Genomic DNA, 25,611 nt, shown 5'->3' with positions numbered 1-25,611 from the left:
AGTGATTGTCAGTCTGATAGTGCCTTTCAAAGATGTCTCTTCTCATTTCTGAATGAAATTGAAGGAGTACTGATTCATGTGTTGCCATTGTCTTCAGTTAGCACTTCCATTAACTTTCTTGACAGCTGGTCTTCACTACAAGATTGGTCTGGTAGCTCATAACACTGCTGCAACACTGCGGCAGTGTTGCCTTTCAACGTTGCCACAATATGGGCAATGTCCTCTCTGTCTTGCATTCTAGCAACATCAGTATTCAATGTTGTAATAACACTACACTAATGTTTTAGCAACATAGCTTATATGTTTTAGCAATGTCAGCGTAACATTATAGACCATTATTTTATCAGCTTTGCAACGTTAGGGAAGCATCTGCACGTGCACTGCATTCCATACACTCCTGGTCCACACTTTGAATCCTGAAGTATTCCCGCATTTACTGTGCTTTATATAGTATGCCATTTCACTAAACAAGACCAAGGAAAGAATGTCGATTTGTAATCATATACACCACCAATTTCACAACTACTTGCATGGTAAAAGTCACTTTATTATTCCTGAAACCTTTGCTCCAGAACTGATAGGTTCTCTACGCTACTCGTGCCGAGACAGCTGGCATCCTCCGGTGCATTCCAATGCTGAAAAAACAAGACAATACAAAATGCTACACGTATCAAGGTCAACATGAAACTTTTCACTGCTCATATATTTACAAGAATGCAGAGCATAACTGATGTAATGCACAGGAAACTAACAGCACAAATGATCAACACAAGCAAAGTACTGATACGAAAATTGCCTCAGCCACTTTCTTTTAGGTGGCTGTTGACTAGCCAAAATTTGAACATTTTCTTTTTTTTTTCTTCAAAATATGCATCAAGCACAGACAGCTGTCAGAGTTAAAAAAAGAGACTTGTATTGACACTAAAAGAATATATTGCAGCCACGTGGTACTGCAAACTCTGAAGGCTGCCGAATTGGTCCTGAACACAAGGGGATATGCATTCCCCTCTTGTCCATTAAGTGGTCAATGGACTTAGCTTCCTCAAACATGGCCATAGTGTCTGTACATAGGATTGCCAGGTTTGGCTACTTTGCACCAAATTGGCTACTTCTGAAGGCTCGCGGAGGAAAAACTTTCGGGTTGGCTACATGGCTTCTTTCTGGCCACTTCTAAAACCAAAATTTTCTTATTATAGCTATACACAAACCAGACAAAACAGTACAATAGTGTAATTCGCTGTACTATGCCTCTTATGACCTGCACAATGTACAATGACCATCCTCACCATGTGTATTTAGACGGGAGGATGCAACCTTGCAACCAACAAAATTGATTCAACAGGAACACCTGGCCCGTTCCACGGAACATCTCCTTTTATAAATGAGTGCTCAGAAAATTAAGAACAAAAGTTTTACTATGGTTACATAATGATGCGTCAATGGTATCTGGTACCACGACACCATCACAGGAGGTTTTGTTGATGTGTTAACTGTCATTTTTTTCACATCTGAAGCAACACTGCTCATGGCGTGCATTTTGAACTGGTTACAATAAAAGGCAGTGCAATTATATTTGTTTTACTCTTCAGGAAGTATCAGCATCAATACTAGGTCACTAGCTATGAAGTAAAGGTATAAAAACAAGACGCATTCTTCTGTCAGTACTCCTTCAATGCTGAACAGAAACGCAGACGCTCTTGCGTCTGGCATACGCATGAACCATTACGAGCTGAAATGCAACATGTCCGAGGCACCTACAGCTTGGGCAGCACTTTCAGAGTATAGACAGACCATTCGAGAAAAAAATTCTGTACCTTCTCTGAAACCTTGAAGGAGCGTAACGCAGCCAGTCAGCAGCATATGACCTCAGCATCATGTCGGTGGCATCGGGGAAGTTCTTCTTCACTGCCTCTGAAAAGTGTAAATACAATACCATGGAACCTAATTTACCTTTTACATTCACAGATGTTTAAAATATTTGACAATTTATCTAAATCCCTAATTTTTCATTACAATGCCCATGCTTCGTGTTCATAGATGTGCAGGCCAAATTAGAACAAGATGTTGCCAAGTATTGAGGCTGGACATGAGGTGTCTTACTTAGCTAACATGACCTGTTACATGGGAGAAAAAAGAATTCAGTTTTTGTTTTGTTCCGCAACAACATCAGAAACGGCTTGGAATGACTGCCACTATAGTTATTAGATGTCTTGAGGTTCGTACTGTGACAGGAGATGGTGCATGCGCATCAATATAATGAGGAACACATACGATGTCCTGTTACAGTGGCCCGCTTCCACTCTTATATTTACAGTATTCTAAAGCAGTGAAGCTGGTTTCAGGAAACCGGTCATTGTGCACCTTTGTCTCTGTCGCAGTTCTCTACGCAAGTATTGATATAAAGTGAACTGAAATAGGCCTGAAAAATGAAGATTTTACAGGTCTACGCCCCTACATCCAGTCATGATGACCAGGAAGTCGAAAGCTTCTATGAAGACGTGGAATCGGCGATGGGTAGAGTGAAAACCAAATGCACTATACTAATGGGCAACTTTAATGCCAAGGTAGGCAAGAAGCAGGCTGGAGACAAAGCAGTGGGGGAATATGGCATAGGCACTAGGAATAACAGGGGAGAGTTATTAGTAGAGTTTGCGGAACAGAATAATATGAGGATAATGAATACCTTCTTCCGCAAGCGGGATAGCCGAAAGTGCACGTGGAGGAGCCCGAACGGCGAGACTAGAAATGAAATAGACTTCATACTCTGCGCTAACCCTGGCATCATACAAGATGTGGACGTGCTCGGCAAGGTGCGCTGCAGTGACCACAGGATGGTAAGAACTCGAATTAGCCTAGACCTGAGAAGGGAACGGAAGAAACTGGTACATAAGAAGCCGATCAATGAGTTAGCGGTAAGAGGGAAAATAGAGGAATTCCAGATCAAGCTACAGAACAGGTACTCGGCTTTAACTCAGGAAGAGGAAGTTAGTGTCGAAGCAATGAACGACAATCTTGTGGGCATCATTAAGGAGTGTGCAATGGAAGTCGGTGGCAACTCCATTAGGCAGGATACCAGTAAACTATCACAGGAGACGAAAGATCTGATCAAGAAACGCCAATGTATGAAAGCCTCTAACCCTACAGCTAGAATAGAACTGGCAGAACTTTCGAAGTTAATCAACAAGCGTAAGACAGCTGACATCAGGAAGTATAATATGGATAGAATTGAACATGCTCTCAGGAACGGAGGAAGCCTAAAAACAGTGAAGAAGAAACTAGGAATTGGCAAGAATCAGATGTATGCGTTAAGAGACAAAGCCAGCAATATCATAACTAATATGGATGAGATAGTTCAAGTGGCTGAGGAGTTCTATAGAGATTTATACAGTACCAGTGGCACCCACGACGATAATGGAAGAGAAAATAGTCTAGAGGAATTCGAAATCCCAAAGGTAACGCCGGAAGAAGTAAAGAAAGCCTTAGGAGATATGTAAAGGGGGAAGGCAGCTGGGGAAGATCAGGTAACAGCAGATTTGTTGAAGGATGGTGGGCAGATTGTTCTAGAGAAACTGGCCACCCTGTATACGCAATGCCTCATGACCTCGAGCGTACCGGAATCTTGGAAGAACGCTAACATTATCCTAATCCATAAGAAAAGGGACGCCAAAGACTTGAAAAATTATAGACCGATCAGCTTACTGTCCATTGCCTACAAACTATTCACTAAGGTAATCGCAAATAGAATCAGGAACACCTTAGACTTCTGTCAAGCAAAGGACCAGGCAGGATTCCGTAAAGGCTACTCAACACTAGATCATATTCACACTATCAATCAGGTGATAGAGAAATGTGCGGAATATAACCAACCTTTATATATAGCTTTCATTGATTACGAGAAAGCGTTTGATTCTGTCGAAACCTCAGCAGTCATGGAGGCATTACGGAATCGGGGTGTAGACGAGCCGTATGTAAAAATACTGAAAGATATCTATAGCGGCTCCACAGCCACCATAGTCCTCCATAAAGAAAGCAACAAAATCCCAATAAAGAAAGGCGTCAGACAGGGAGATACGATCACTCCAATGCTATTCACCGCATGTTTACAGGAGGTATTCAGAGACCTGGATTGGGAAGAATTGGGGATAAAAGTTAATGGAGAATACCTTAGTAACTTGCGATTCGCTGATGATATTGCCTTGCTTAGTAACTCAGGGGACCAATTGCAATGCATGCTCACTGACCTGGAGAGGCAAAGCAGAAGAGTGGGTTTAAAAATTAATCTGCAGAAAACTAAAGTAATGTTTAACAGTCTCAAAAGAGAACAGCAATTTACAATAGGCAGCGAGGCACTGGAAGTAGTAAGGGAATACATCTACTTAGGGCAGGTAGTGACGGCAGATCCGGATCATGAGCCAGAAATAATCAGAAGAATAAGAATGGGCTGGGGTGCGTTTGGCAGGCATTCTCAGATCATGGGCAGCAGGTTGCCATTATCCCTCAAGAGGAAAGTGTATAATAGCTGTGTCTTACCAGTACTCACCTACGGAGCAGAAACCTGGAGGCTTACGAAAAGGGTTCTACTCAAATTGAGGACGACGCAACGAGCTATGGAAAGAAGAATGATAGGTGTAACGTTAAGGGATAAGAAAAGAGCAGATTGGGTGAGGGAACAAACGCGAGTTAATGACATCTTAGTTGAAATCAAGAAAAAGAAATGGGCATGGGCAGGACATGTAATGAGGAGGGAGGATAACCGATGGTCATTAGGGTTACGGACTGGATCCCAAAGGAAGGGAAGTGTAGCAGGGGGCGGCAGAAAGTTAGGTGGGCGGATGAGATAAAGAAGTTTGCAGGGACGGCATGGCCACAATTAGTACATGACCGGGGTTGTTGGAGAAGTATGGGAGAGGCCTTTGCCCTGCAGTGGGCTTAACCAGGCTGCTGCTGCTGCTGATGATGAAATAGGCCTACAAATAGTAGCTTGTATTTAAATCTGACTTCGGCTAGTTACCTTGTGCTTAATGGCAATTATGGCGCAGCTGTGCTGCATGATGTGCATTTTTCTTTCTTTTATTTTTCTTTAATTTTTTTCAGTCAGCTGGACCAGTCTTTCAGGAAATTTATGGCTGCTTATGCACAATCTGAACGATTGGTTGAAATTCGGGAGTGTCCCAGACAGATAGGGAGAGTTGGCAGGTGTGCTATGCCTGCAGCAAACAGGAGGAAAAAAAATAAATGCTCTAGCTGTCTTACCGATCATGGCACTGAAAAGTTGAAGGCCCATGAATGGTTTCTTCCCTTTCCTCCCCGTCATGCTAAACTTTTGGGCATAGCTGTCTTGCATGCACCTCTGCATTACGTGGTGCATGGAATCCTGTGGAGATGATCGTCCGATTGTTGACAGGCAGGAGACCTAAGAACAGAAGTATTATAAGAGACCACTATAGCAGCATATTATTATCGCTACAGCATAAAGCTGAAGAAGTGCCTAATAACTTGCCATGGGCTGTCACAAAGGCAATAATGAAAATGGACAATGCGATAATTTCAGCCATTCTTGCCACTTTTGCAGGCTTCATTCAGTAAAATGGAGATATGTTAAGCATCAATGATCATACATACAAAATCATTTTGCAGGCAAAATATTCAACATATTTATGCAACAAGGCATGTAATACCATAAATGCCGCCTTTGAACCTTATTCATGGCATTTGCTGTGGCTCGAGGCAAGCCATATACAAACAGTGCGAATTAAGGCAGAGGCGTTTACCATGCAAGTAGTGCTACCAACATGACAGCCACGGTGCCAGTGAATACTATGATATGGCTGAAATGTATTAAAAATGAGTGCACAATGCTAACTTCAAATGATAATAAACATAAGGTAAAACTTACAAGGTTAGCCCTACTCTGGGCAGTAGAGAGTCGATTCTCGAGCTCCTGCAACCCTTCATGGGATGTCAATGGTAGTACATCGAGCATGCCGCGGTCAACAGGTTTGGCAGTCTGGGCATGCGCTTGCAGTGAGTACGACGACAGTTCCAACTTGTTTAATATGTCTACATGTGCTGAGAGCTCTGCTGTCATCTTTCCCAACTCCTTCAGAATTTTCTTCTGCCGTCCTGTTGGAAAAGCAAAACAACGTTTCGCATTAGTACATCAGAGATGACAACAAGATTTAAGGAACGGCAATATAAGTTTTCTTCTGCAGTGCAGTTAAACGAGCCCTGAACCACTTTTTATTGAAGTTGAGAAAGGCATTTGAAATGAAAATAGGCTGTTTCAGAAATACTTTGCCGCAAAAAGTACTTCAATGCGTTGAGCAGAAGCGGAGTAATTGGCAATCAAACACGACCTCCCCTGTGCTCCCGTTCCTTCTTCAATGCCTTTCACTGCGAAAGCTATGGCACAGTGGGGCATGCCCATATGCCTCGCCCTTCCGATTGTCACCGCGGCGCACAGTTCACATTTCATTTTGGATGTTAACGTAGACGCCACGACTTCCGATTTGGGTGCCTACGACACGCAAAACATAAGCCAAATGTGTTTGTCTTTAGCCACTTGCAGTGACCTTAGCCAGTGGACTCGTGGTGGCACCCTGTGGCAGCCGCGGTATCTACACTACGTAGCTGACCGCAACTACCAATAGCAGTCGCTCATGGGAGTCTGCTTTATTACGAAATAAAGCATAAAGCCTTCCTCCTTAAAAGAGTGAGGAGGCAGCCTTCTGTTAAAGAGAGAGTGTTTGAGAGAAAGGCGACTTCGTGATCCGCTTGTGAGCTCCACGCACACAGCAAACCTTGGCTGAGATGTTCACAGCAGCATGTGCTATTCGCAGACTATGTTATTTCACCAAGCCCAACGGGTGGGAATCGGGGCCCCTTTTAGGAAAAGCAAAACAATGTTTCGCATTAGTATATCAGAGATGACAACTAGATTTTTTTCGAGACTAAAGAGTGGCAATAAGGTAATAAGAGTTCGGACGTTTCTTGTGCAATGCGCAAAGCAAGCTACAAGACCTACTCGCTAAATTTTGAGGTGGTATTTCACCACAGCTGCCACAGCAGCTGTTGGCCGCTGAGTGAGCCCACATGCAACTAGGGAGTGAAACAAGGTGGTTCCACTTGGCGATTAAAAAAAAAAGTAATGAGCATTTACATTTACGTGTAAGAACATGCAGATGACAGCACACATACAGACAGCTGGTGCTACTTCTACTCACTTGACATCTGCGAATTCCTTTCTCTGTAAGTTTGACCTTGCACTGATGATGTAGGCATGGCTGAATATCCAGCGTGCTCAGAGGTCATCGCCAGGGAAGGCACATCAGTCGAGCGGCTAGTGGTGCTACTCAGTGGGGCTAGAGGACTGGGACGGGGAACAAAGTTTGCTTGAAGAAGCAACTGTGTTGAAGTTTCCTCTGAGCCTTGTGAAAAGTCACCGTTGTCTGCACCACACACTCTCTTCCCATCTGAAGAAATTAATCTCACGGCATGCCGCCGCTTCTGCCGCCTTCTGCGCTGGCTGCTGCCATCTTCACTAGCCAAGTCCGATGTCATGGCAGCCAGCTGCTCTTCTTTTTGTGCTCCATTATAAATTTCTGAAAAAGAAAGGAAAAAGAGAGAGAAAGAAAAAAGGAACAACATAGGATAAAGCACCTCAGTAACGAAGTCAACATTACAGTGCAATCATCCATTTCTATGAATGTATAGCTTACCACGCTTGCAGCTACGTTATTCCGAAGTGGTCATTGGAATTGCCGAGTTTTTAATCGTTAATGATATTCTGTGAGAGTTCTTATATGGTGGCTACGCAGCTTTCCTTCTGCTTATTAGCAAAGTAGATGGTATGGCAGACACCTGATCACTTTTTTTAATGTGAACAAACGCAGAACAAGGCCCCTGAACGCCCAACTAGCTTCCAGTTTTTGATCTCTTGTCAAGATGTTTGATGTGGAAGAAACAGGTGACCCACTGAAATATTTTAAAGCGTACTCTGCAGGCAAATGTCGAGTTTCATGTGCTCTTTTCATGCCCATTACGCGGTATTGATACAGTGCAGTTAACCTTCAGGTTTACATAACAGCCGAGATTTTGAACAATCAGTCAAAGGGGTACTGGCATGACAACTTCAAATGTTCATTTATTACATTGAATGAAAGTCATAGATCTCTAAACCCTAGAAAAAATACTGACCGGCCTCAGAGGACTGATAATTATTTAATATGGCATTAAATAATTGGTTTAAGCTAAACAAGCAGTGCACTTCACGATCAGTATGAGGGACATTGCAACATTTTGACACTCCTTCTCGCTCTCTCGGTCGTCCCGTATGCTGCTACTCATTGTGAGGGCCAATGCAGCAGCATAGCGGACAAACGAGCGAGTAGGACCAAGTGTAAAAATGTTGCGTTGTGCTGCTCTCATGTGGCCACCTACTGTGTTGTGACATCATGACACAGTATTGTTCTGGAAATGAAACCAAAATTGGTTGTGGCAAAGCTCTTATATTAAATTATTTACAGCAATCTGAGGCTTGCCACTATCTTTTTCTATGGTTTAGAGCTCTAGGACCTTCACTTAAAACAATAAAATGAATTGTAAAAAATATCATGTCAGTACTCCTTAAAACATCGCAAGTCATTCATAAAAAATTTTTCAATAAAAAAAAGTAGGTCATTTTTGGTCAGAATCTGGGATAATGGAATAGCACACAAGAGGTTAAGCATTTATCTCTGCAACACTAGCAATGCAGTCAATGGATCCATTGTGTTCGGTGTTCATCTTGCCCATCTTTGGCACACTGACAGCAGTGTTGTATGGCGCAGTCATTGGCGCCGTCTGTGATGCACTGGGTTCTGATGAAAGCCTCAAGAAACCATGCAGCGCCGGGCAGCAAAACAAAAAATAGTTTGGTAATCAACACTTCTTGTCTTTCTGGAAAGTCCTTCCAGTATCCACACCTAGCATGCTCACGATGACCTTGAACACACAATTCAAGTGATTGAGGTGTGAACCCACTCTGACAGTCATACTAACAGCAAGCATGCCACCATATGATGGGCCAGAACATCTGTATACCATGCATTATACCATGCTGCCCAACAGGAAACTCTGCCGCAGAAGTCACTGTTTTATAACCATTATGTCTGAACTTAAAAGCGCTGCCTGTAAACATTCACTGGGACAACAGCTGCACATAAAAACGGAGCAGCGTCAAAAAAGGAACAGACTGCACAAAATTCAGAGAAAGGCTTGTTGCAAGTGAGTTGCGACAAGACATGTACCGACAAGCAACTAGCGTCTGTACTGTCTGTATTCACCCACATTTCAGACTAAGACCTGTGCAAATCCCCAACCAAATTTCGGTTTCTTTTACTTGAGGCACAAGTTTAACGACAGCTAGTGCTGTTTCGCACATGTACTTTGCCCCTCTGTACTGTGTGTTTTTGCTTCTTGTTGTTTGTGAATGTGAAACAAAGAGCCCATCCTTGCGGCTACAAAAGCAGCTGACAACACACGAACTGGGGATTGGCAGCTTTGAACAGCCGCTGTGAACATTTGGCCACCTCTTGCTCCTTGAGCAGGCTGAACCATGCAAGTGTTGACTTTGGGAGGTTAGACTAGCCCTATAAGTGCAGCATCCTCAACTTAGTGCTTATACTGCACAACAAAAATTCTGAACTGCAACAGCACATGGTACCTTGCAACAATCGCAAAGAGATGGTGCTGCTCTCTGCTCAAGAGAGCTACAAGAGGACTGGGTGCGAAGAAAGGGCATTCTTAAATAGCATTGCTTGCCTGGTACGTGCCAACCACGTGTCTACTTGAGCAGCGTTTCCGTCAGGCGGTGAAGGGAAGGGGCAACTGTCTTGAGTGCAGGTGGCGAGTCACTGTCGCATCTCTTGCCACTTACAAACCAGTGAAGTGGAAGGAGGGTGTGGGGGTTGCCTCAATGAGTGGCACTCTCCACATGACCTGGATGCCTAATACCTGGGGCCCACATGCAGGCGACTTATCGCCATAAATTAAAGCATGCAGATAGAATCATCAATGCGACTAGCAGTTCAGATTATTTAACTGCATACATTGAGAGGATACACCCGTTGCAGAAAGAAATTGCCAACATGAATTCCCTTTGCGTATCGGTGGCTCCCCTTGTGTTCATTTCACTCTCCTGCTTAAACTTCCTGCCCTACACGAATGCCCACTGCGAGTCGGTGGTTCCCCTCGCGCTCATTTCACTCTCCTGCTTAAACTTTTTGCTGACCATTGTCACACACCTGAATGTTCAGTCGGCAGCAGCAATTGATATGTATGACACTGTGAAGTTCTTTCTTGCATTTTGGGTCTCTTTCTATTTATTGTATATGCTGGGAGCATGTGCAGCAATTCTTTGTCAGGGTTGAGTTGCCACTATACAGATGACATGGCTCGTCTCTCCACTCACTCACCCATGCTCCAAAATCTCTTTTGTTTATTGTTTATGTTCCTTGTATTTCGTTGCATGCAGAATAAACCTTCAGTTAGATGTATATCGATCATTCTCGTCCTGTTATTTGCAGTGTTTCCGTTCTGAGCCAGGCAGAAAATCAGTCTTAAATTGCCCTGTGTGAGCATCCTAATCGGTGACATCATAAGTCCTTGTGGAATGTCAGCGATCCCCCTAGAATCCACAGAAACACACAGCCCACAACTAGAATGTGCCAGGTTGGTGTCAGTGTCACAAAGTGCGACGGTTTGAAGTCAGCCACCTACATGACGTTTTATTATGGCAAATCTTGCAAGCAATACTCGAACAAAAATATTGTGCGTTTCCTGTATATTTTCATCACCCCAGATCTTAGCGGGCACTCTGTGACCCAACCAAATAAAGCGTTCAATCTGCTTCCATCCCTTTTTGATATCTATTTACACAGAAGAATCAAACCATGCAAACATCTCAAGCTTGAAATTTTGTGCTAGTGAAAACTTTTAACATGACACAAGCTTTCTGCAAGACAGGTTTAAAAACAGCTGGCTAGTGCGTGCGATGAGAATTTAGATAAAAAGCATTTGGCTTAATGCTGTCACTGTGAGCTGATGAACTGCCAAGTGGCACAGCAGTTACACCTGCCTGTTCTTGCTCAGAGCAGTACAAGCTACGTAAACTCAACCACGCAATTTGGCAATGATCAGTCAGGAATTTTGTACTGGTCTCCGAAGCATGCTTGTAGCTAACTGTCCAGCACCAGCTGGCATCAACGTGCACCAGAGCCAGTTGATCTGTCAGTTGCGTAGCAAACACTATCTGCTCATTTCATTCTTTGATTAGCTTGGTCGGTTGAATGAATGCATCATTGTTCTGGCGCCGCAGCTTCGAGTTGACGAGCGTGAAATGATTAAACACACATTACAACAGTTTTGTTGTAGCTTGGCACCGTGTGTGTGAATTTACCTGCCTATGCTAAACAAAAGTGGCACATCATTTGACACAGATGCATTTGACACTGCACTTTCCACAATAGCAAAAACTCGAACCAACAGATATACCGTGGCTGTACGCATCCGTTAGCAGGAACTTGATTTTTGTGCTAGTCTAAACTTATAAATGAGGCGCAGTGGGTACTAGTGACCAGCACTCCTGCAGCACAACCTATGTAGCTTATAGACAAGACAACAAGCTCATAGAAACAATAGTGGCATTCAAAGACAACCAAATGAGCCAGCCCATTTATTCATAGTTCAAGGTTCCTGCGAGACGACTGCCACAATGACGCTGCCGTTGATTGTCTCAAGCATGAGCTGCAGCGTGGCACTATCGTCATGGTTTGCGCCGCCACGCATGGAGAAGTCCAGGAGGCGGCGGCTGCCCGATTTCCTGCGCTCTGAGAGCTGCGGCGGAGGTACGTCGTCGTCGTCATCGTCGCTGTCAATCTCGATAACCTCATGCTGCAGCGGGCGCTTCTCATTGCGGCTGCTGGATGGCTGCTGGGCTGGGCCGGGAACTGCGTACGCACATTGCAAGCTGGCCCTTTATACGCAAGAACATGGTGGCCTCTGTTCACTTGGGCCAGCATTGTCATAACTTGAGAACACCAAAATGTGCTTCAACAGTTTTAAGTCAGCCGTACAACAGCGTGCGGCAAGAGTGGCGATCAGAACCTGGCACTTCACAGCACACTTGACCCGGTGGGGTTGAAATGGTTACATTACTGGGTCACATTTGATGAAATACACATATGCTATATATTTGCATAGCAGTGTCAGCACCTCGCTCTCTCTCTTCCCTACCTTCGTGAATTATTGGCTGGCATGCTCCACAACTGCTTTCTCAGTTACAAGGCTGAGACCGTGGGTCTAGAACAACTAAAGTTGTTCACATAGCAAAAACATTGAAAACAAAGGGACCTGTGGCATTAACAACTCACTTCGAGTGATGATCTGGCGGCAGTCTGCACAGATCCAGTGGCTGCCTGCCACATTGCCGCAGGATGCATGGACACCCTGGGAGCCACAGCTGTCGCACACCACCATCCTCCAGCGACTGCGCAGTGAATGGTTTACCTCCATGCTGTTTCATACTTAGCAGGCAACACTGCTGAGGATATGCAAGTAGTGTGGTCATAGAAATCTCACTGCATGCATTTCGTAGAGCAGTTCTTGATTTGGGACGCTTTCTAGAAAACACCACATATTACAACCACAATGAGCGGATGGAAAGCTACAAATTTTGTATTGTTTGTTAACCTTGGCATTTCCAATACACGACATACTGTGTATTGGTTGCGAGTGCTTGGACTCTTAGTTGTAAATCTGTTTCACTATGCTTGTTCGGTGGTAAACAGGCTGAAGGAACACTAAAGGCAAATATTAAGCCACGCGATAGATTAGTGCTCAAGAACCTCTAAGGCATCAATATTATAGCGAACAGAGCCTCAATAATCGAGAAATTGAGTTAAATGCAGAACATGATTAGAGACTCCTTCGGGACATACAAGTACTTTCCCGATGACGAAAGCACTCCTCAGTTAAATTCTGTCACTAGTATACGACCACTCATTACACGAAAGTCCCTGTATTGCATTATAAAATGAAATAAAATGCTACTTGTCCAGTTCTATTTCATTTTTACAAAAGACCTCATTGAGATTACCCTTGACAATGATGCAGAAGGTTGAAAAGTTTTGTTTTTGCTTGACTGTGCGCAACCCACGCTATCACGTTCGAGTAGTTTTGTTATAGCATAGCGTTGTGCTGGTTTTACTGGCTCACGAAACTTTCAAAAACTGCAAGTAATAGAGAATTCAACTTCCACGTGATGTCGCGGGATGCCCGAACGATCCACGCCACTTGACCAAAAAGCAGCTGCAGCGGCGAATCTACCACTTTGCTTTGGCTTGGTTTCTCCATGGCCGCAAATTTGCATTTTGGGCAAAAAAAAACGTATCACTGTCCGTAGGGCGCCGTTTCACTTACCAACGGCAAAGGGCGGTGATGGCGTATGAAACATTGCCAGTCCCCCTGGTTCGATGGAGGGATGTTTGAATTTTGAAAAAGGTATTCCGACCCTTGAGATGCAATTTTCTCATAAACTAAATCTTTTTCTTGGCACGAATCAACTACTGCGAGGTTTCTGGAATGGTATTTAAACAGTCCATGCCAACTTAGTATTTGCCTTTAGTGTCTCTTTAAGATCTGCAATGCCTTCCATGTGATAAATATGTCACATTTTGCAACATCTAAGTACCGTATTTACTCACATAATGATCGTCGTCAAATTTTGTCGTCAAAATTTGATTTTTTTTCTTTCCCGTGTAATGATCGCACCCCGAACATGTCGCAGCGATATGTTGTGTGCCAAGTCCAACTAATGATGATCGCGCTTAACATCTGTCGAATGCCGCGTGAACAACTCTTGAAGACATACCAAGCAGTCTACGCACCAAACATTCTTAAGCAGATGCTCCATTTCATTCCTTTCATCACTTCCCGCACATCCATGGAAAAAAAAAAAAAAGCTACAACCAAACTTACCTTAGCTTTATTATGGTTTTGGTCAACAGCAACAAAAAACGCGTTTCTCGATTCTTCTTGTCTGCACTCGTGGGCACGCAACAAATTGTGAGCGACGATAGTGGCCATGTTTACACTGATACGCTAGCAGTGTACCCTATTCATATGCCGACGCATGTAACACAGCTAAGATATTTGCCCATTGTTAGCAGAAATGTGCCATACTAGGATAGAAGTGAAGACAAATGCCACAGTTTCTGCAGCATGCCCACCATGTGTTTCTATGTCACTGGCGTGCCCATCTCCATTTCTGTCCACTTGAAGTGGACATGGCTATGTTATCATCGCAAACTTGCCAATATTTACGATATTATTCATTACTGATACGGAAGAAACTGTTCCAATGTGCGTAATGTACTCACGAGAAGAAAACAAATCGTGTTCGGCGCGTTCGGCTTGCTCCGCCGGCCGCCATTTTCGTTTTAATATCTTGCACTGTTCAGTGGCAGCCGCCTGCTCGTTGACCTGTCGTCATCCCGCAGCAAACGCGGGATGAAAAAAATTTTTTTCTTTCTCATCCCCAAACCCGGTAAGCCATCTAGCCTCGCCAATCTCCGGCCCATATCACTAACTTCATGTGTAGGCAAGGTCATGGAGCACGCACTCCTAACCCGTGTAAACACTCACCTCGAAGACACATGTGCTTATCCCCACTCGATAATTGGCTTTCGACAGCATCTTTCCACCCAAGACGCTATGCTCCAACTTCAGCATCAGATCCTAGATGGCAAATCCCGTCACACGAAGGCGATCTTGGGCCTCGACCTCGAGCGCGCCTTCGATAATATAAGGCACTCCACCATCCTTCAGCGCATCTCCTTGCTCAACCTTGGAGAACGCACTTACAACTACGTAAGTGACTTTCTATCCAATCGGAAGGCCTTCCTGTCGGTCGGAGACATTCGATCGGAGGAACTCTCCCTCGGCAGCACGGGCACACCACAAGGCTCTGTCATTTCCCCAATTCTGTTTAATCTGGTTATGATTGGATTAGCCCAAGAACTACAAAAACTCGACGGCATTGAACACACCATATACGCCGATGACATTACAATCTGGGCTGCAAAGGGCAGTGACGGCCAAATCGAAACTGCCCTACAAGACGCCATTGACGTCGTAGAAAATTATCTTGAAGGCACGGGACTCCGCTGTTCCCCTGAAAAGTCGCGAGCTTCTCCTATACCGCCCCACAATCCGTGGACGCCCCCCGCGGGGCTCCACAACTAAACGCCAATACGAGGAAATAGAGCTCAACCTGAGCGATGGCGGACCTATACCCGTGGTCCCTTGCATCCGCGTTCTTGGTATGACCATAGAAGCCAACGGAGCTAACTCTACGGCTATCTCAAAGATACTTCGACAGACCGCCAATACATCCAGACTGCTCAAACGAGTGACCAACCGGCGAGGGGGTATGAAGGAAGACAGCCTCATCCGCCTTGTCCAATCTTTTATCGTCTGTCAGATTACTTATGTTGCACCCTTTCTCAACTGGTACAAAGCTGAGAAGTCTAAACTGGACATTATCATTAGAGGAGCCTATAAGCAGGCCTTAGGACTACCCAACCACACCAGCACGGAACTTCTACTACAATTAGGTATCCACAACACGCTAGACGAGTTAATCGAGGCCCAACGTCGATCTCAACTAGAGAGGCTTACTCTCACGGAAACGGGCCGCAGCATTCTAAACAAGCTTAATATAACCTACCACCGTCAACATGGAGATAAACACCCAATACCACGCGACATTCAGCAATGGATACACGCCGACCCTATTCCGAGAAACATGCACCCAGACTACAACAAAGAACGCAGGAAGGCACGAGCTACTTCCCTCATCAAAGCTTACGCCAACACCGCGGGCGTCACCTTCGTCGACGCAGCTGAGTACCAAGATGGACGGCGCTTTGCGGCGGTTACCACAGCAGGCGGCTTGCTCCGACATGCTGCCAGCATCATTACCAAAAATGCCGAGACGGCCGAGGAAGTGGCCATCGCCCTGGCCACTCTTGACCCAGCCTGTCACACCATAGTGAGCGATTCTCGCGCAGCAGTCAACAACTACATCAAAGGTCGCATTTCTCATCAATCACTCCGCATCTTACGACAAGCCCCGCATTCGTCTGAAAATCAGATCACCCTCGTCTGGATCCCAGCACACGCCGGCGTTGTCCACCCGCACCTCACCAACCTCAACGAGGTTACACACTCCGTAGCATGAGGACTAGTCAACCGTGCCGGAGACGGTGCAGGTGCACCCACAGGACGCGACCGCCTTACAAGATACAACGACCTTGTAAAGTCATTTTACCTCTCAAGAAGAACCTTCCCCACCCCTCACTGCAAGTTAAACAGGGCACAGGCAACCACCCTTCGCCTGTTACAGACGAATACATACCCCTCCCTCACACGCTATCACACTATATACCCTGACATCTACCCGAGCCAGACGTGCAAGGTCTGTAAAACTGAATCGGCAACACTCCCCCACATGCTGTGGGAGTGCAAACACCAATACCAAGACCTTAATCCCGTGACCCTCTCGTCGAGATGGCACGCCGCCCTGCGCAGCTCCCACCTCGACGACCAACTCTGGGCGACCCAGCAGGCCTACGAAGCGGCGAAGAGGCAAGACCTTGACGTCCCATCATGGGAGGCCTAGGCCCAGCCGACAAAACTGCTGGTGCTTATTAAAGTTCACTCTCTCTCTCTCACAGGAAATTTAACCCGCGTAATAATCGCATTCCTGAATTTGCGTAAATTTTTTTGACAAAAAAGTGCGTTCATTATGCAAGTAAATACAGTATGAGACTTCATGTTACACTGAATTACATGATGAGAAAGCCTATATGTTTCATCACATATGTTGTTGCATAGTATAGCTGGGCTTTACAAGCGCAACATCCTTACCCATCTTCCTGGTGGTGGCTGCGCCCCAAGGGGCAGGAGCAACGGGGTGCATCACAGTGCTGGTACCGGTAGAGCAGGTCCTCGTAGGCATGTGGTTCCCGCTCCCAGGAGGCATCTCTGCAAGGACAGCAGCCTGTAGGGACCGGAGCCCCATTGAGCGGGAAATACTTACTGATCAGGCACGTAGATGCCGTGGTCCTGCATCTCCCTTTGGAAGGCCTCCTGGTTGTTGCAGTGGCCGCAGCGGAAAAAGTGGCTGCCTGCGCTTATGGCCTGGCGCTGCAGAGCACAACAAGAGTTGTGATGGCCCCGCTACTGCTGCTGCGTGCAACATGCAACTGACCTGGATGCACTTTCGGTGGAACATCTGCCTGCAGCAGGGTGTCACCAGCACGTCCACTGATGGGTGGACCATCTCCTCGGAGCAGATGGAGCACAGGCTGGCGCCTTCCCGTTCCAGTGGCACCACATTCTGGCGAGGGCGGTGTGCTGCGCAGTACACCCTAAAACAAACCAAGTAATGCAGAGTATGCTTGAGAACTGCAGCCCGTGATATTTTCACAAGAGGGGGGGTGGAGTCTTGATGGGACCTCGCAAGCAGTTGCTCTCGCCTGACAAGATTCACCCTTGAAGGTGTTCAAATTAATGGCCCTTATTAAACATAAACAGTTCCCGATTCTCCAAGTACACGAGTTTCACAGTATCACATCTCCTGACAATGGTGCAATGCAATTGCACAGTGCACCTTTTGACTATCCTCACAGTGATGGCGAAAAATACTCCAGTACAGCACAAGTATGACTGTGCCCGGCGAAATGGCTTATGTCAGTGAAGGTGCATCTGAAGTGTGAAGGAAAGTGCTAGCAAAGACAATGATGCCCAAGGATAAAGAGAGAGCGGCCACAGTCTTGCTCACTTTTTCACTGCCTTTCATCCTGCCAATAAGTGGTGCTTACCTAGAACAAGATGTTCTTCGCCTTTCCATTCCTCCACAAATGAACAAGCTTGAGGCTATGTGTTAGAGCTACAAGGTAGTGTAGCTAGTGAAGTATTTGTGTTGAGACTAACACTACTTATTCTGGACTAGTAGAACAACAGATTTTTTAAAATGAATTTAATGTTATGCAGCATATAGCAAAGCGTTAGGGGTGTCATATCATACAGTGACGCGAAATGATAAGACTTGCACAGTGGCGATTCAATGCTAAGGCAGAATCTCGGAACAGTACGCATGTGCAACTTTTGCAGAAACGAAATGCCCTTCTTTGCACACATTAGAAAGAGGAAAAATCCGAGCTTTTTTGTTTTTTTTAATGTCCATACTGTACCTGTGCAAAATACTGCCTCAACAACACTTCAGCTCCAACGGCATTTTCAGCTATCCATTTTCTCATTACCACGGCATGTGCCGCAGCAGTTCCCTGCTCAGACATTTGCTGCTAACATGTACAATGTGCTGGTTCACCTGCCATCACTGGTCTGATGCAGCCGTGTGCTCCATCAAATCGAGTCCATGCAATGTTTTGGCCAAACCCATCTTCTATGCAGCTGCCTGCCACACAAACTGTGGCCATGCCTCAGACATTCTTTCCCCTTTCTCTTACATCTAACAGCACTGTTGTTTTAGCAACTGAGTGACTGTGCCAATCACACCTTTGGGCATATGTCATCCATCATGCATACAGTATGCGCCCTGCATGAAGCATAGAGTTTCTCACTATAACACCTAGAGAGAAATCTGGCGCCACCGTCTATGGGAGTTTCTTAAGGGGGCACCGTGCCGCCATGGGAATGACGGTATATGTGTCTGCGAGGCTCGTGTTGGCTGGTGTTGTAAGAGGTTTCGTCTAAAAAGTGGATATGGCTACACAAATAACGCCTTCTCAAAGTAAAATCTTCATAAAATGTTTCCATTCACGCATATTATATCTTTACTCACCTACAATGCATGACCAAGAGAAGAAAAGCAAGAACAGAGGACAAACTGTGTCAATGCAAGTGCAAACCTTGTCGTCTGTCCTCCAACTTTAGCGTACTGCTGATACTTTTTACATAACATATAGTCATACATGCTTTAACAAGTTCTCATAGTTAAACAAAACACGTTTTTGCATAATAATAAAGCTAAAACAGCTTTTCGTGTGCTGTTTTAGTAGAAAATGAATCATTGTGACAGACGGAACGGTGCTTGCCAAGCGAGTCTTCAAGGTGTCCTGTCTCTCCGAGAATGATGCCAATCTGAAGTCACAATATACCGGCATTCCCATGCATACCATAGCGCAGCAGCGCCAGATTTCCCTCTAGGTAATGTAGTGAGAAATTCTATGGCATGAAGCATCACAGCTGCTTAGCACACGCATGCAGCGATGCCCCTGTAGCACAACCACTTGAGGCTTGCCTTGAGTGCGTCAATTGAACAAGAAAGACTAGATCGCTCCGGCCTGATGTCCTAAAGAACTTGCCATGAGAGGCAAGCTCCAGAAGCTCACCCACTTCTGTACTTCCAGGTGTTATCAGGCATTAATCCACTGTAGAATGCCACATTCTGCAGTTTTCATGTTTTCTGCTACTCACGGTTATGAAAAAATTTGATTTCAACAAGACTAATCAAGGTGAACACTGGTGAGTGAACTTTACTACTTCAATCAAACATGTACACAGCTGTTCCTTTTTCGACTATGTTTACTGGCAAAAATAAAGCTATGAAAGTATCAGTGCTTGCAAACCTTATGGTTTGCTCATCTTCAGATACAACATGAGTGCCACTGGTGTCCTAGAGCATTAACTTTGGCCAAAATTGTCGCACAATTGCTACAGCTAATAAAAAGAATTCCACAGGCAAAAAGCCTTTGCTGAACGCATGCATTAATAGCTGTGTTCGTAGTTTTATTGAGGTAGTAAGAGAAGCAAGCATGATTGCAAACTGCCTCTTAGTGTTTCTCTTCCATTTTCCTGCTTTACGGCACACTTCAAGAGGCAATTTTGCACTTTCTGCATTTAGAAAAGTGAAATGAAATATTCGATGATATTGCAGGGCAGTGCATCCTACGTGGTGACCTTGTGACCTTAAATGCATGTGACCTTAAAGGGACCCTGAAACGATTTTGATGATATTGTGCAAACGTACTGAGTCATTAGAGTAGGCCCTTTTGATCAATAATTGACAGCATCTAAGTGCTCCGCATAAAGCATGTACAGTGAAACCTCGTTATAACGAACAGTTAAAAAATCCGAAATTAGTTCGCTATATCCATAATTCGTAATATAAAATTTCGTACAATTACATGCAAGAGGAGCAAAATTCAATCAGAGAAGGCACAGCAACTCGAACGATGCTTACTTGGGTCACGTTCATTTATTTACGCACAAAGAACTGCGTTATCGCGGCCTGCTTCTTGGTGTTGATCGCATTCCGTATCACGCCCTGTTCCACAGTTTGCAAACAATCAACATGGGCAAACCCACTGCCCTCAATAGCACTGCAGTGGCGGCGCAGTAAATCCAACGCATCACCTGCTTCTTGTGAAGTCCGAATGTTCTCATCGTCTACAGGGTCTACAATCTCGAGCTTGGTCTTTAACGTCAGTGCCACTCTTTTTTCCACATTCATCGCCATCACAGCGCTACGCACACCCGCGCACCGCACTCGACACGACCACCGAAAGAGCCTCCACACAACGCTACGACGGCCACGCCACTGCTAACACTAAAACGCAAAAGCAACATTCGATCACGCCGCTGCTGCTGCTGCTGAAGCAGCGCTGTCAGTGGTTGTGAGATGCGGACGATTTCTTTGGCTGTCAACTCTCGATGACGACGTGGCATCTGTGGCGCTGTCAGCGCCTGCGAAGTAGTCCTGAACGTTTCCTGCGCCACACAACACACTTGTAGTGCAACGAAACCTGCCGCCTGCTATTAAAGTGAGGTAGGGCTTGGCGTCGCGAAGTTCGTTATATCCGTTTTATGCCAAGCCGCGTTCGCTATAGGAAGTTAAAAATACATGTGTTTGACAAAAATATTTCGGAAGAGTTCGATATATTCAATAATTCGTTATATGCGTGTTCGTTATATCGAGGTTTGACTGTAATGTATTATAAGGTTTTAAATATGTACATTGCTGCCGATCGCAGCACATTGCTCGGAGGAATTTTCAGCCACCTCTACCCATATGACGTAAGTCACCCAATTTACATTAGTAGGGTGAGCTATCCGATTGGCTGCCCAGGGTGCGTCATCGATAATTTTTCCACCTTTATGGTGAACACATGATGTGCGTCAGAGTTGCAATGTTAGTTAATTTGTTTCTATAAAAAGACCGTAACAGAAAGAGAATGCTTGTAATGCGCGCTGCTTCGATAGCTTTCGCTCAGGGTTGACTGCCAAGCAGCTGGCGGAGAGTTTGGAGAGGCTTCGCGTGCTCGCTCCTGGAGAACCGGAAGTCGACGACACGACGTGCCATCATGACGCATAGCCAGTGAAGACGGAGCTTAGCCCCAATCACTCAGCGAACAAGTTGAGGAGGAAATGCATGGCTATGGAGGTGGGCAACTTGTAATCGTCCGTAGCGCTCTTAATATGAGACGTTTCACACAAATTGTGGCGCGAGTGATTAAATTTAGCTATGCCCTACGCGTCTACAAAATTTGTCTGAACTGTTTTAAGGGCCCTTCAATTCTCCAACAGGTAGCAGGTGCCACTTGAAAGTAAGGGTGCAAAAACTTTCGTTTGAAATTTCAGCTGATTGCACACCCATTTCCGCTTCCAGCAACCAAATTTCTGAGGCCAGACGGAGGCTTGGCTTAAACGATTGAAGTGAGAGTGCATCCACACTTTCAGCAAGGCAGTGTGAATTGAACAAGTTTGTAGGACATAGGCCTATGCTAAGCGCATAGTGGGACTTCAAAGTGGGGCATGAACTTGGTGTTGGACGGAAATATAATTTTGAGGCACAGACAGAAACTGAACAGTAAGAGTACTAGCTTGATGCAGTGCAACAATAGGCAGCTGGTGTTGCGGGGAAGGTTGGTCCCGCAGGTAGGGTAAAACACTGCCCTTGGGAATCATGGATGTGGTGCGGGGCTGCATGCTGTGCTAGGACACCGGGTCACCACATAGTGGAGAAGAGTAGGAGAAAACAAGGCACTGTCTCCATATACAGGTGTACTTAAACAAGTGTTGTTAGACCACCACTAGGCTCAGTGGTGTAAGCCGACATGTTCGAAAGTTTGGTCTCACTGTACAAGATGTCACATCGAATGCTGGCCAGTGCACTACTTGAGCATCTCCAGTGGAACTGGTAGCAGTCACTACAAGGTCATTTTCTTGCACACTGAAGTTGTATTTTGTTGTAAAACTGACCCTTTACACAAGAAACACGAATCTATCACTTTTGCCCAACTTTCTTTCTAGCAAGTATTTAACAAAGCCAACTTTTTGATGTGTATAGAAAAACATTCTTGAAAGTGCCATCAAATTATGTGGAGAAATAAGCTATGCAGTTATGAAATTGACAAATGCGGCCTAATTTATTGCTTCAGGTCTCAAAACTGCTTTTGCATAACATCTATCGATGCTACTGAACCCTTCGGTGACAATTTACACATTTCTTAGTTACACATTTTTGTATGCGATTTGTTTTTGCCAGTTCTGTCCAGCAATGGCAAAAGAGAAAAGAAAAATTGTGGGCATTGCACTGCAGATAAATTGAACCCACTGGCTCACACAAGGCAGCTCCATATCACTTTACCATGCAGAATATTGCTATACATGACCACTTTACTGAAAGCCCTACAATGTTTGACGTGCTGCATTCCATCAACTATTATGAAAGAATACAGACTTTCCTTCATGCTGCCTGCAGCCAATAACTAACTTGTGCATGTACTAGTCTGGAGCTGGTGATTCGATTATTTTTATTTAAAAATTCAAAGTGACTGACAGTAGACTAAGTAAGAGATTTAATTCCTCTAATTATGCAGACTCACTGAAAAACGCACGAAGCGTCATCCTACTACATCGAGTATTTTTCAATGGTGTCTGCAGCATTTCTGGCTACACACATCTAACATTGATACATTTCTCCATAGTCCAACATAACTGCTTGACTGAAGGGGGGATATGCAACCAATGTGTGACTATGGCAGACTCTAGTACATTGTTGAACAAAAAAAAGCAAGCGTCCTTTACAGCACCAGAGATGTGGCGACTGCAGGGTATGTCGTTTCTGACTAAGACTGATCATATATAGATTTTTTTGTCACAATGCAAGTACTGAAAGTAATCTGTCGGAGCAAGCAGTGTACCACACTTGTGTGTAAAGGCATTGGAACTCATGCCAGCAGTAAGCATTGCCGCATTAGAGCTCCTGGAAATCAGCTCACCTGAAGTCACCGAAGAACTGAAGGAGGCAGTCCCGCTCAACTCCACAGGGCATATGAAACGCCTTCTTGCACGCCCGCAGGCAGCAGCCAACGGTCGCATTTTTTCGCTTGCAGAAGCAACAATTCTGTGCCACAGCCGAGAAAATGACATGCCCGAAATTGGTCACAATGTTAACGTCAGCTTACTTCTCTTACACCTTTCCCATGTTTTCTGCTCCAGTGCTTATGGCTGTCGCCAAACTGCAGGGAGTAGTAAGGCTCACTGTGTTTCAATAACTAGGCAAGCTAGTTGGTACATTATTCGGAAGCAAACACCACTAAAAACGAGACAAAATAAGAAATCGCTTTAAAGCAAGGAGACAATGCATGGACTACTAACTGAAACATCTATAAACTCAAAAGACAAGCAAAGAGCGAGAGAAAGAGGTACACAAAGAAAAACAAAGAAGCACAATGCCTGCCTTAATAGCAAAGGTAAGCGATCTCTATATCACTTACGCACGACACTGCGCTGAATAGCAAAAGCCTAAATTTTCCCGCACTCGTTCGCGTTAAGTACGTGCTCGGGAGGCGCGCACTTTCGAACTTCGGCTCGCTATGTTTGCTTCTGGGCAAGTGCTGAAGCTTTCAAGCAATGTCCGCCAACGTATCGCGAGGTGTACTTGCGTTACTTTTGAACTCCACGCACAAACCAACCACCATGAGCACATACTGAAACGCGAACCGGAGCGTAATTACGTATAAGTGCGACGTGTAAACGCTCTGTGGCATGTTTATAAGCACGAAGTGGTCCAGACTGTACGTTCTGTAGTCTTGAATTAAGCCTCTCCTGAGAGCAAACGAAACGACACACTGCAGTAGTTTCGGAATTGCTCGCGTTCGAATTTATTATGACTATTCGTACCACAGTGTGGTTTCGTATTCTCTATATTGCCTCCCTGCATACTTGCTGGACTTCTCTCCCGCGTTATGGGTTAGAACAATCTACTTCTCCCAATCATCTACGCTGCATTAACTTTTGTGCAAAGGAAAAGGTGCGCTGACCAGCCTGTTGCCCCGGCGTAGTTCCGCGCGCACGTCGGCTTCCAAGAAACCGCGCAGTGGGTCATCCTCCTCGCCTCTCTGGTGCAGGCCACTCGAGAAGAGCTGTACAAAGAGACAGGTGTAGTATTTTTTTTACGTGACCCTCTGGGTTATTGGCGCTCACCATGCAAAAGTAGTGCACGTGAAGGCCGTTGCGAGTTAGAAGTTCCCCGTTGATGTCATCGCTGTGCGGCAGGTCGCAAAACGCGCACGTAGGCACCTGCTGAGAACCTGCATGGGGCACGTAGCTGCTCGCTAGGGAGCACACAAATGACCACCGACTCACCTGCAGTCGATGTTGTCTTGCCGCCAACCGTGCCGCGTGTTTTTTTACGGCGCGGGGCCATGACCATTTCAAAGGTAGTCTACCCAAAGCCAGCCACCATAAAAATATGCAACCAATCAGAGATGAAGACCACGAAGCTTTGGCGCCTTGGCCAGCTTTGGCTTCATGAATGGCTTTAGAGGATTCACTGCTCTTAACGGCTTATCCCAAAAGGAACAAAATAGAAGACGCCTTGACCACATAGTGAGAAACTCTATGGCCTTGACGTCACGTTTTTGAAGCCGGAAATGCAGCCACGTTGTTGTGCCATCACAGAACACGTGTGCCATCTCCTGTTGCGCCTCCCATCAACTCGCCGGAGCAGATAGGCGGGAGTGGGCGGGAGCTTTGAACTTGCATTGCTGCGAATCGCCATAGTAATTATATGAAGCCGCCGGTCGTATGTGTGTTGCCGACGCGGGTCAGAACAGAGCATACAAAACTTCTGTAACAGTTTTAGTGAAGCAAGCGCGCTTCTGTGCTTTTCCGCGGTACGTTGAAAACGACGACGATGACCCACGCCATGATTACTTGAGTGTGTGTGTGTTGCTGACTGACAACTCACACTCGCAAACCCCAAACACAACTTTCAAGCCCACACACCACGCTCAAAAGTCAGGTTGTCTCGCTAACAGAATCTGTTGCGAGAAAGACAAGGGCCGAAAAATCTGCTTCACTTTTCAGAGGCCTAGAGTGGCAGCAAGAGTTTTAGGAATGTAGTTGCTATGACAACGTTGACGTTTAATGTACCAGTCCCAGTAGTCCTTTGCGAAAAACAACACGTGACTTCTGCCACACTTGCGCGCTGGCCGGGGCGCGTCTCTTTCACGGCCTCTCCTACGTTTTCCTTCCTCC

The 25,611-nt window shown here is 45.4% G+C and overlaps 1 protein-coding gene across 2 annotated transcripts; it reads right to left on the bottom strand.

Moving 5' to 3' along the window:
- Positions 1-526: 526 nt before the first annotated feature.
- LOC135896629 (PHD finger protein 7-like) lies at positions 527-24,942 on the bottom strand. Of its 2 annotated transcripts, XM_070521716.1 has the most exons (13): positions 24,718-24,942; positions 24,556-24,662; positions 24,393-24,494; positions 23,349-23,473; positions 17,312-17,471; positions 17,141-17,247; positions 16,969-17,085; positions 12,411-12,526; positions 7,224-7,601; positions 5,897-6,123; positions 5,254-5,413; positions 1,815-1,911; positions 527-635 (listed from the first exon to the last, which is right to left on the bottom strand). In XM_070521716.1, the coding sequence occupies exons 1-13, from the start codon at positions 24,782-24,784 to the stop codon at positions 587-589; spliced, it is 1,812 nt and encodes a 603-aa protein (XP_070377817.1). In that variant the 5' UTR covers positions 24,785-24,942; the 3' UTR covers positions 527-586. The 2 variants fall into 2 exon arrangements, with proteins under 2 accessions (XP_070377817.1, XP_070377818.1); XM_070521717.1 differs by lacking the exons at positions 527-635; positions 1,815-1,911; positions 5,254-5,413; positions 5,897-6,123; positions 7,224-7,601 and adding an exon at positions 11,665-11,987 and having other exon boundaries at positions 24,718-24,915.
- Positions 24,943-25,611: the final 669 nt, after the last annotated feature.

This window comes from Dermacentor albipictus, chromosome 7 (assembly GCF_038994185.2).
Source record: "Dermacentor albipictus isolate Rhodes 1998 colony chromosome 7, USDA_Dalb.pri_finalv2, whole genome shotgun sequence".
Lineage (NCBI taxonomy): Eukaryota > Metazoa > Arthropoda > Arachnida > Ixodida > Ixodidae > Dermacentor > Dermacentor albipictus.
Note: the sequence above shows the minus strand (reverse complement) of the source record. Positions and strands in the feature narration are given on the sequence as shown.